The 12,437-nt window shown below is 34.6% G+C and overlaps 1 protein-coding gene across 1 annotated transcript in view; it reads right to left on the bottom strand.

Moving 5' to 3' along the window:
- Positions 1 to 12,437, bottom strand: part of VTA1 (vesicle trafficking 1) — a 44,112-nt gene that overhangs the window by 16,379 nt on the left and 15,296 nt on the right. Inside the window, exons 2-4 of the mRNA XM_066248359.1 lie at positions 10,980 to 11,074; positions 8,814 to 8,941; positions 8,083 to 8,158 (exon numbers count right to left, since the gene is read on the bottom strand). Coding sequence (XP_066104456.1) covers positions 8,083 to 8,158; positions 8,814 to 8,941; positions 10,980 to 11,074 — 299 coding nt within the window. The remainder of the gene's footprint in view (positions 1 to 8,082; positions 8,159 to 8,813; positions 8,942 to 10,979; positions 11,075 to 12,437) is intronic.

Here is a 12,437-nt window from a genome sequence, read left to right as displayed (position 1 = left end):
ATAGTGTGTGGCAGGCAAAAGTAGGTTGAGTTGTGAGTATGCAAAAGTTTATTCTTGTATTATTTTTAATTTTTGTATTACTTTCCATAAACCTACTTTTGTCGCACCTTGTACATCTAAGCATATTACTTATTATGATATATTAATATCCAATCTGTTTCGTTATATGTATGCATTTTTTTCTGTACCATGTAAGAGTGGACATTACTATGAACCCAATGCTTTCATTATGCATTTTCTAAGATTAAGCACAATTTCAAACACAATGGTTATTAAAGTCAGAAAATTTAATACTTATACACAATTATGGTCTGATTCATCATTCCAATAAATTCTGTCAATTGTTCAAATAATGCTCTTGGTAGTTACTCCTTCCCTGGGTCTAATTTAAGAAGCATGCATTATTTAGTTGATATGTCTTCTTAGTTTTAATCTGGACCAGCATTATTGTTTCTTGACCTTGACATTAAAAATAAATACCAGCCTATTTGTAAATGTCTGTCACTTTGGATTTCTCTGATGTTCCTCATGCGTTTTTAGCAGGATTAGCACTGAAGTGATGTTTGTCTTTCTCACTTCATCTTATTAGGAGACCTTGGCATCAGTTGGTCCCAATATTGGTTGTGCTAGGTCTGATGAGTTGGTTAAAGTGGTGTCAGACAGGTTTCTCCATTTTCCACTATTTTCCCCTTAAAATTAATAAGAAATTTGAGGGAAGATATTTAGAGACCAATGTAAATACCCTGAGTCATCAAACTATCCACCCACTAGTTTTAAATTCCATTAATGATTTCTAACTTCATCTTCATTTCTATACCCATTAGTTAGAATTCTACTGTAAAGAATCTTCTGTTATTCCATCACTCATTCATTAATTCTTTTATTTATTTTACTGTATGTTTCAGCACAGACTCATAGATTCTTATTTTATTGAATGGTTATCATCTGTTAATATCATTCTTATTTTGATGCTCAAATTGTCCCTGACTTGGACAGTGGAAAACCTTCTAAAGTGGTTTCTGGATCCTTTCGACATGTTCCCATGATTATGTGGACACTTCTCTACTTTTTGGTATAAGAAGGTCCAACTTCATTTAGTACTTTCTCTGACCCAGCCCTAGATTCAGCTCTTTTATATGAATCCTGGCTCCTTTTATAGATGACGGTATTTAGAACCCCAAATCAGGCATTAGAGATGCTCACTACTATTGATGCAACACTGCTTCCAGGTCCTTACAGTATAGAGAAATAGGACCTTTTATGCACAGGTATAAACATAGCTATGATATATACTGTATACACACAAATGCACGCATACATTGTATATACACACACTTTATAGTACATATATATATATACTATCTATATATATATTAATTTTGCTCTATTTCACTAATATATTTAAAAGCATAAATTAATATGGATATCTCCAATCTCAATCCAACATAACACAACATAGTCTTTTCCTAGCCCACATTTTAAGTTCTTTTCCCAGATGTGAGAAGCCTGGCTCCCTCAACATATTTATGCATTTGCTCAATCCTAGAATACAGAGTAAGTAGTTTTAGAATTGACAACCTAATACCATAAACAGAAAACAAACCTACAAGAGTTCAATATTTATTTTTGGTGGTAAAATTGACACACCTTGAGATGCGTAAATATTAAATACAAAATTTGATGAGCTTTGACAATTAGATATGCCTGTGTAAAACACACTCCTATCAAAATATAACACTTCTAGTTTCCCAGAAAGTTCCCTTATATCCCGTTCCAGACCAATGATCCCCTGCCCCCACCACAAACAACCTAATATTTTCACTACAATGAATTTGTCTTTATATGAAGGGAGTCATATAATTTACATTCTTTCGAGTTTTCTTTTGCTCTATATAATACTACAACAGCCATTCATGTTGTAGGATGTATCAGTAGTCCTTTTTTACATTTCAGTGACAGCATAATTTATTTATCAGATCCTCTGTTGGTGAACATTTGGGTTGTTGCCAGCTTTGGGCTATTATGAATAAAGTTTCTATGAATACTCTTGAACAAGTCTTATTCTGGACATATGTTTTCATTTCTCCTGGATAAACACCAAGAAGGAATTACTGGGTAAAGGGTAGGTGTATGTTTAACTTTATAAAATTCTGCCAAATCTTTCCCCAAAGTGGTTATAATGTCTAACATTTCGCCAAGCAGTGGATGAAGGCTCTTGTTTTTCCACATTCTAGCTAATATTTGATGTGGCCAGTCTATTCATTTTAGTTAATTTTTCTGTTTTAAACAACTTATTTTACTGATGACTGAGAATGGGTGTTAAATCTCCAAGTCTGACTATAAATTTATGTATATTTTCCTTTTATTTCTATCAATTTTTGTTTCAGCATTTTTAACTGTAACATCTTCTTGAACTAAATACTTTAACATTACAAAAGGCCCCATTTTACTTCTAGTAACACATCTTCTTAAAGTTCACTTTGTCTACTATTAATATAGCCACTTGTAATTATTTTCCTTAGTATCTGCATTGAATATTTGTTCCATTCTTTCACTAACAAAACCCGCGTCTCAGTATTTAAAGTGTGTCTCTCGCAGACAACAAAGTTAGAGCTTGTTTTTTTTTTTCTAGGTATTCTGAAGATACCTACTTTTAATTTGTAATGTTAGTCCATTTACATTTATAGTGCTTACTAATATAGTGTTTTAAGGATTAAAATTTGCTGTTTTATATTAATCCCATCTGTTTTTGTTTCTCTCTTCTTTCTCTGCCTTCTTTTGGGTTGGCCAAATATATATGTATGGTTATAATATTTACTTTAATAGGTATGTATCTTTAAATACATACATACCCTGCTCACAAAAATTATGGGATATTTTATCACTTCATATTCATTTTGAAATATCTCCTAATTTTTGTGAGCAGTATATATTTATTTACCTACATACTACTTCCAATTTAAAATGCATTCCTCCCTGTAACTCCAAGTTGCCACCTGGTATTATTATCCTTCAGACTAAAAAATTTCCTACACTGCTGTTTAATTCTTTAGATCTTTAGTGCAGATTTGTTAACAATGAAGTAATGTGCCTAAAAAATTTCTTTTAATTTACCTTGCCGTTTTTTGAAGGTTACTTTTGCTCCTTACAGAATTCTGAGTTAACAGGGTTTATTCACTTGTTAGTTTTATCTTTCAGTACTTTAGATGTGTCAATTTCATTATCTTCTTGCCAACAGTTTTTTATAAAAATGAGAAGTCAACCATCCTTCAAAGCATTGTCACCTTGTGTATAATGTGTTGTCGTCTAAGACTGCACTTTTAGCGCCGAACTTCACTGCTTTGCCTATGAGGTTCTCAGGTACGGTTTTCTTTGTATTTATTTTATTTGGGGTTCACTGAACTTCTTGGATCCATAACTATTTTTTCACACAATGTAGAAAACCTATGGTCACAATTCCTTCAAACTCTTTTCTTCTGCATTTTCTCTCTACCTTCTTTTTTGAGACTCCAATTACACGTTAGTCCTCCACATATAGTTAGCAGCAATACATAACACCTATCTATTTCTAAATACATTCTTCTTAAGTAAATATATAACACTGAGCTGTTTTGGACAGTTTCCATTACATTTTCAGGTATATGCTGATAGCCTCTGTAAATGTAGTATACTGGAACATTATCCATCAACTAATAAAGGCAGGAACCAAGAATTTTTAAGCATTTACTACTGCTAGGTACTTTGCTAAAGGCTTTTCATGCATTTTCTCATTTTATACCCAGGACAACTTGATGAAATAGGTATTATAATTTTCTTATCTTACAGATGTGGGAACAGGCTTACATAAGTTGAATAACTTACTCAAAGTCACCCAGTAATGAAGTGCCACGTGGAATTTAAAGCTAAAGCCTTGTAGTATTCTTAACCACATTGTACTAACACTGCATACAAAAACCACTCCATTCACAATTAATTAAATATTAGGTGCAGGTGTCTATAGGGAACACGTTTTTGTAATTAGATACCGGTAAATGTCTCTCATTCTACCATGGTTTTTCTAGGCTAGCATTACGATATTGCTAACTCAGGAGCTTCCAGGGCAGATGGAAACCTTACATAGACTGCCTCCTTCCAGATGGCTACATTATTACATGATTGCTCAGTCATGCTGCAGTCCAAGAGTCCCTGATTAGGATACAAACAAGAGTCACTGGGGTCTTCCACAGAGGGATCTAGATCAGTGCTAAACAAAATACGGTCCCAGGCCAGTGCTAGTACACAGACTATAAAATAGTACAGAAATTGTATTATACATGTCCTTTTTTGTTTCATTTTTCTAGTAATTCAAATATTACTCGTATTTTACAAAACAGTGTACAATAAATGGCCAATTAAGAACAAAAAGCTGGAACTGTATGACAGCCTGAGAACGGTTGTGGGCTACAACATCCGAGGACAAGGCACTTCCCCTCTGACCCTCAGGTCTCCACTGTAAGTCAGTTGCGAAAGATGAAAGTAAATGTATCTAAAGCATCTAAGTACAAGGCTTGGCAAGTGGAAGACACAGGTCTCTTCTTGAATTTTATCCTGAAGAGACCACATATCATTAGTTCTTTTGCTTCTCTTTCCAAGTTAGTACACATGATCTGTGAGGGCAGAAAACATGGCATATTCATTTGGTTCCTTCAAATTAACAGACACTCAACAGATAACAGCAGTATTATTATATTTTCTAAATGATTTTCATATTCTTCCTAGGTGAGTAGTATTAAACCTAAACCAAAGACCATAAGGGAAAAAAGGTAAAATGATATCTGTTCCTTAGACATTGCTAGAAGTGAAATAAATCTAAAATACAAAGAAAAAAGAAAAGAGACCTATTAATAATATTGACATAGCCCTGGCCCGTTGGCTCAGCGGTAGAGCGTTGGCCTAGCGTGTGGAGGACCCGGGTTTGATTCCCGGCCAGGGCACACAGGAGAAGCGCCCATTTGCTTCTCCACCCCTCCGCCGCACCTTCCTCTCTGTCTCTCTCTTCCCCTCCCGCAGCCAAGGCTCCATTGGAGCAAAGATGGCCCGGGCGCTGGGGATGGCTCTGTGGCCTCTGCCTCAGGCGCTAGAGTGGCTCTGGTCGCAACATGGCGACGCCCAGGATGGGCAGAGCATCGCCCCATGGTGGGCGTGCCCGGTGGATCCCGGTCGGGCGCATGCGGGAGTCTGTTTGACTGTCTTTCCCTGTTTCCAGTTTCAGAAAAAAAAAAAAATATATTGACATAAATAGAATAATCAAGAGGATAGAGCCCTGGCTGGTTACCTCAGTCAGTTCAGAGCGTTGATCCAAAAAGGAGGGGTTGTGTGTTCAGTCCCCGGTCTGGGCACATAGGGGAAGCAACCAAAGAATGCACAACTGAGTTGAGAAACAAATGAATGCTTCCCTTCCCTCTCCCTTCTCTCTGTCTCTAGAGAATATAAATTAATTAAGTCAATAAAAGTTACGTCCTGGATGGATGGCTCGGTGGGAGCGCCTGGTGCGTGGAGGGTGGCGCTTGGATTGCCCTATCAAGGCACACAGAGGAGCAGTTCGCTGTTCCTGTCTCCTCTCTCTCCCTGCCTTTTTCTCTCAAAAAATAAAATAAAAACAAGTAAGTAAATAATAGAGGCTACAGTAGGAAAATAAAAAATAAAATGTTTTATTTATCAGAGCTGGAATGATGTAAGGCACAGGTAACAGTTCAACCCATGCACCTAAGACAGAGGTCGGGGAGCTGAGAAACAGAATACTGGCAGATAAAACACACATACATAAACAGTGAAAACTAAAGAAAATACAGACTTTATTTAGTTTTGTGTAACTATGACTAATGACATGAAATTAAAGGGGAAAAAATATCAGGAAATAGACCAAAATGCTGTGAGTAATTGAGATCTATCCCATTTCAGAAGAGTTATGAAAGAAGTTCTATGTTAAAAAGGTCTGAACATTATTTCCATCTACTGATAGAAAAATAAAAAAGCTAAACTATAAAAACTTTTAAAATACTCGTTAGCCACCATATTTATTCAGTGTTCAAACTGCACTTACTGCCAAAGAAGAAGAGTAGAATAAGACAACCCCTCTAAGGACTTGCAGTGTATCTTCCCAAACAGAATACATAAAACTCAAGCCGATACACTTATAGTGTAATATTCACACAGTTGAGTCTCTGAAGGTGGAAGAGTAGAGAGAAAGGAGAAACTCATATACGGGGTAAAACAATATAGCTAAGACTCAAAGAGAAGGTAAAACCTAACTAAGTAAAGCAGGTTAAAAATACCAAGTTCCCAGTGCTGGAAGCCGGGATGGTGGTCAGCCGACTGGCCTGACAAACATGGAATGGGATTGGTAAGTGGTTTCCTGAGCAAGACGAACTTGCAACGCCAGGAAATGAAAAGTTCCTAGAGGCTGCTCAGCAAAACAATAACAGCGAAGAGTAGGTTAAACAGCAAGAGAACTGGAAATTATGTAAATTGGAGTAATCTAGCTCGTGAACCAGTGGTCTTTTCAAAACACTCTATTTTTTAAAAAGTACAGCAAAAAGAATGTAACAGAAGACTAAACACCCTTATGTACCGTCATACAGAAGGCCTCAGCTGTTTGGCTTGCTTGCTCTGACACTAACTACCCCCATACTGCTTGCAAACTTTCTTCTCCCTTCTTCCTTCTAGAATTTGTTCTGACCTGGTTTATGATTTACTTTACTAATCTGGGGTCCATTACTCTCCTTTGCCTACCTGGTTGGTACTCTCCAAAACCATACTGAACTATCTAAAGCTCTCCATGTTACACTGAATCACCTCAGTATCCTCAAGTATCTACGATAGTGCCCCATACTGGTACAACGGAGTGGAAAAGAAATCCAGTCAGTAAGAGGAGACGAGAGTAGAACGGGAGCTAAACGGAGTGGATTCCCTGGGCCTTCCACACGAAACGTGCCACCCACAAAGCAGCATTTCAGTTTTCCACATGACAGGTCTCGGTTTCCTCTCACACTACTTTATCTCAGGAAAATGGGACACTAGTGGCCCTCAAAGGGCATTGTCACATCAGTAGGTGTTTGGAAATATCTGGGGGGTGGTTTCTGGTTATCTGAATGACTGGGGAATGCTACACAGGCACCAGCCAGGATGCTTGGTGTTTTGAAATAAAAGGAACAATCACACAAAAAAATGTCCCTCATTCCACACAATTTTAAAGTGTCCTGAACAACTCTACCAATGTAAAACCCAGCTTATAATCACCAAGCCTAGAACTTGAGTTCATTTTACATACAAACATAAAGAACTTTTGCAGTTTTGATACAGTTTTACAAAAATGCAAATATCTCATAAGCTACACTTTGTTTTGGTTAGAATAGTACTGTGAGCTGTTCATCATTTTGAAAAAAAATAATCACAGAGAGCAATGTTTTTCATAGATTTCAAATCACCAGTATAATATGACTTTATTAGTCTCATTATGGCTCTCCCTTTTTCCTCTGTCTCTTTCTAGATTAATAACTCCCTTCTCAAAGAGCACATTTTCGGCAACAGTGGAAACACCAAAGCAATGTAAGTCTCAATGTGCTCAGGTATACAACAGGTATGTACTCTGCTTACCCTAAGAGTGATTGAGAAGCAAGTGAATAAATATGAAGTACCTTGTAAAATATGTTCCATATATATTTTACAATAGAAACAAATCATAATAATATTTCTGAGAAATGAAATAGAAAATGTCCTTAAAGTTGTTTCCTCCAGTATGTTCACCAAGTAACAGTGAACAAATTTAACAGCATACAGAATTAGTAATATTTAAACACAATAAAATCAAACTCAAAACTGGGGATGCCCAATACAGTGGTCATGCATTTGCTAAAGCATAAAATACATACTGAATTTAGAGAACTTACTTTTTAAAATGTGTAGTAAATTTAAAATCAACTTTTTTGATTACATTACAATTCTGAAGAATACACTGCTCTACATAAACATTATCATAATAAAACTGATGAACAGTAACAATATTGATATTAGCTATTAAGACAAGAAAGATTATACACTCACTTCATCAGTGAGTTCTCCAAACACTGTTATGACATCTATTAAAAGGCTTGCAGTATAGAAGGACTTGATCATGTTTCTGGAAGAGAAAAGAGAGCTAGTCTAGTTTAAAGGAAAAAAATTAAGATGCAGAATTAGTCATGTAGCTATAAGAAAAATATTTCAATGTTTATAATAACATTCTGAAATTAGTATTTTAAATAAAATCGGACTTTGAGAGAAACAATGGAGCTCCTCTCATAATCTGTTAAAAGAAAGTAACAATACTCATACTACAGGTAAATATGGTACAGTAAGGTTTTAAAGTATATGTTTGATCTTAGATAATGTAATAATAGTATTACATAAATGCATATCAAGCCACGTGCATTTCTTTGCATTTAAATATTATAATAATGACAAATCATTTGAATTAGTGGAGTGGGAGATTTTACAGTCAGCATCATTGAACCAGGCTGTTTTTGGCTAAAATTAACTCTTAGATTTTGAGAGATGTTAAGGGATTACTAGAATATATTTATTGAAAAAATACATCTGCCCTGGGTATTCTCCTTTCAGCCATTCTCTCGAAAAAGACAAGATTTAACTTGATACTAAAAATCATTCTGAGATTCTACAGTAATTATTTAAAATTTATATAATTAATCAGGAACTTCAGCAAGTGTTCAACACATAAATAGACATTTCTGGTTTAATTAAACTGACCATTTTTATTTTCCTCTTTCTTTACCTACTTGTGAAATCGTGCTGCCCGATCTTCATTATCGGCATACAAAAACATTTTCAAAGCATAATTCTCCAAATGGGCACAACCAACTATTTCTTGAGTAATAGCTTCATTATCACCCAACTGTTTTTTAAGCTAAAAGAAAATCAAATACAAAGCTTACAATATTGGACTTTTAGAAATGTATAGTTAAGTACAAATTATCCTAATAATCATTTTGAGTAAATTATTTTATATTCAGTTTAATAAAAGATGTTATTAATGAAATCTTGCAAGACAAAGTGCTCTGCCTCAGCACAAGTATTTAAAACAGAATCCAATGCTCATGAAATTTTGAAGAAGCACACGTAAGATAACCTGAAAGTATAATTAGCTCAAAAATAAAAATAAGAATAAAAAGATAACGTTCAACTACCTACTTTAGAGCATCACAGTATTTCAAAATAATATATTATCCAATGTACTATCAGGTATCCTAAAAATGGAAAATTCTTTTCTAGTCATATATAATTAAAATTATTAATTTATCTCCATTGCAATATATTCATAATAAAAAAAAGACTAAAGGATCATTATATTTTAAAATTGCAACTCTCAGAGAACGTGCAAAAAAAGAGATCTAAGTAAGGAAAAGATGACAATCTTAGAATTGGAGTGAGAAAGTTTTAAAAATGCAGACAAACATATACCTCAAATCAACACAATTTAAAACTATGTAAATTTCCAGTCCGTATATCTTTTTCCTACACATACAATAATTGAAAGTATTTTAAAAACAAAATTCCTACATTTTACTTAGACTGTCACTTTGAAATAAATCAACTTCTGGAATATTACATCTTAGCACCATACTCCTGTTTTAAATTACTTTTCTCAGAGACATCAAATAAAAATATAAAAAAAGGCCTCAGGAGTTTTCATAAAATCAACAAAGTAAATATCCTCATAATTACAACTGAAAAATCTAATGTCCAAAGAGCTTTAAAGTTGGAATGTAGGGACAGTTTTTGTGATACTTATCCTGAACAAAAGCAGAAAAAAAAGCCTACATATAATTTAATTCTAAAAAAATTCAAGAATGTATCATCTTATCTTTAATATAAAATATCTGGCAGCAAATATTTAATATATAAAAAGTTTTAAAAATGTAATATAAACATTATATTAGGCAGATGTACTCTCAACATGGAATAACCTTACTCTACTTGTTCAATTTAGATAAAAATAAACTGATGAGCCCTTGATAAACATGATATTTTACTATAAAAAATGAATTTGTCTTATCCATAAGCGATTATTTTACCTAGTATCATTATACTGTGAAATTAATAGATATATATTCTATATAACATGTCTGTCAGAAATGGGTTTTATAAGTATATTGCTATGTGTAAGACACCTGCTTCCTACCATCTAACCGCACCCTCCAAAAGGAAAGAGTGTCAGAGGTGTAAGGCCAGACAGGCTCCAGGGACAGCCGAGTTCCCATCAGTGGTGACACCAGAACCACCTTGAGTAGTTAACTGTAGCAGAGGACAGGGGCTTTGGGTCAGAAGGCCAGACACCTATACCAAGTTATAATAAACACTACTGCCCATGGCTGTTTAATACAACTAGACTTGGATCAGAATAATTTTCAACATTTATAAATAACCTGTGAAATTATACATTGGTACCCCTCCATAACCTGTGAAATTCAAGGTGACGCATTAGTCACTTTCCCCATTTCTTCTAGCAGGGAGAGTGCCTGGACCCTAAGAATAACTTACCCTGGGACCACAAGTGGGAGGAAGAGAGGAGAGGCAACTGGTATCATTTCCTTCATTGTTCCTTTCACTAAGTAAAGACCCCATTTCAATCATCCTTGCTATTGCCATGAGGGAAGGTTAGAAAGGGTTCATCACTTATCAAAGATGACTCAAAGACCATCTATAATAATATGCAACAAGATATAGTGATATATACAAGGATAATGGGACTTATTTTGAATTTTGCTTACAACTCCCTTAGCAGTATGATATAAATCAAAAAGCTCCCAAAACTATTTTTTCCTCAGCTATAACAACATAGCTGATTGCTGTCAAGAGAAAAAACTAAAACAACACATAAACAGAAATGAAATAAAATAGGATTTTAAACATTAATCAGAAAATAAATTATCACTCTAACTTACAGCTTCTAACTGATCCATTAGCTTTGATAAAAATTTACGGCATTCAGGAGTTTTACTATCAATCTTCATTCCAGTCTGCATCGCGTATAAACGACCTACAAAAAAAATAATTTGAACAACTAAATTTTTTAACATTTTTGTTGACTGAATTTTTAAAATACATTTTATGTAATAAATCATTTAAAACTCTTAATTTACCATGAATCTTATTTACAAATATAAAGAACACAAAATATTATGCTAAGAATGAATAAGTTTCAAGATGACAACAAATTTTTACCAAGTAAGGCATTCCCTTTTGGTATATATATTATAAAGAAGGACTAGGTTTTTTAAGCAGTCAAAAAACCCTTTAATTTAATTGGTGAGTTGGGGCACTCAGAAAAATGCCCACATGAAGACCATATGGGCTGGAATAATGGGAGATGTGATTTGCGCTGAGGCTAATAGGAAGAATTGTTTTAAACATTTTTATGTACACAAAACTATGCTCTCTCAAAAAATTAATGCAAACATTAGAGATAAGGCTGAAGCTAAGGACCTCTCTGAAAATAGCTTTTCCAAAAATAAGAGCTGCGAAGAGTTCGGTGGTAATTGTTGTTGTCACTGTTGTGTACGTATATCATCTGTAACTTACCTGTTACATTCAACAGTACGTTTTGGAGGTCTGTGTCTGTGCTACAGTGCTCCACAGTATAGATACAGTACATCACTCTAACTAAAGCATATTTACGTAGTTCTCAGATTTCATTATTCCAAATCCTGCTGCCTGACCATACCTTCCTGTGCATACATTCGGGAGTTCTCTGAAGTAAATATCCAGAAGTGGAATTCCTGGGTCATAGTATGTGTACCTTTTTCACTTCGAGAGCTACTCTTAAACTGTCCTCCAAAACAGGTTTCTGTACTAACATAGGAGTTATATTTGCAACATACAAAAGAACCCATTGCCCCCAAATTCATTATTACTAAACTTCCTGTCAATCTCAGGGTTAAGTATCTCACTCTTTGGTTTTGCATTTTCCTGACTACGAAATAGTTAGATATTTACTGAATAGCCCTATAACGTCCTTTGTGAATTAAAAATATCTATCAAAATAAGAGAAAATCTGCCAAATTTTCTACTGGGTTATTTGCTTTTCTAACAAATTGGCTGTGACTGTTCTTTATACAGTATGAAGTAGGGAATATAGTTATTTTCCTCCAAATGGAATCCTCATTCCTTTTTCCTTTTCTTCTTAGGATGTAATCATCTTCTATCTATTTATCCTGTCTCTACTACAACTAGAATTTAAACTGCATGATGACCGCAATTTTAATCTATTTGGTTCTCTGATGTACGCTGGAATCTAATATAGTGCTTGGCCTTCGATAAACATTTTCTGAATAAATACATGAATGCAAGAATAGTTCATTCTGCCCCACTAATTTAAATGCCACTCTTATCATTCATTATCA

This window comes from Saccopteryx bilineata, chromosome 12 (assembly GCF_036850765.1).
Source record: "Saccopteryx bilineata isolate mSacBil1 chromosome 12, mSacBil1_pri_phased_curated, whole genome shotgun sequence".
NCBI classification, from domain to species: Eukaryota; Metazoa; Chordata; class Mammalia; order Chiroptera; family Emballonuridae; genus Saccopteryx; species Saccopteryx bilineata.
The sequence above is the reverse complement of the archived record's forward strand: the minus strand, read 5'-3'. Positions and strand labels throughout refer to the sequence as shown.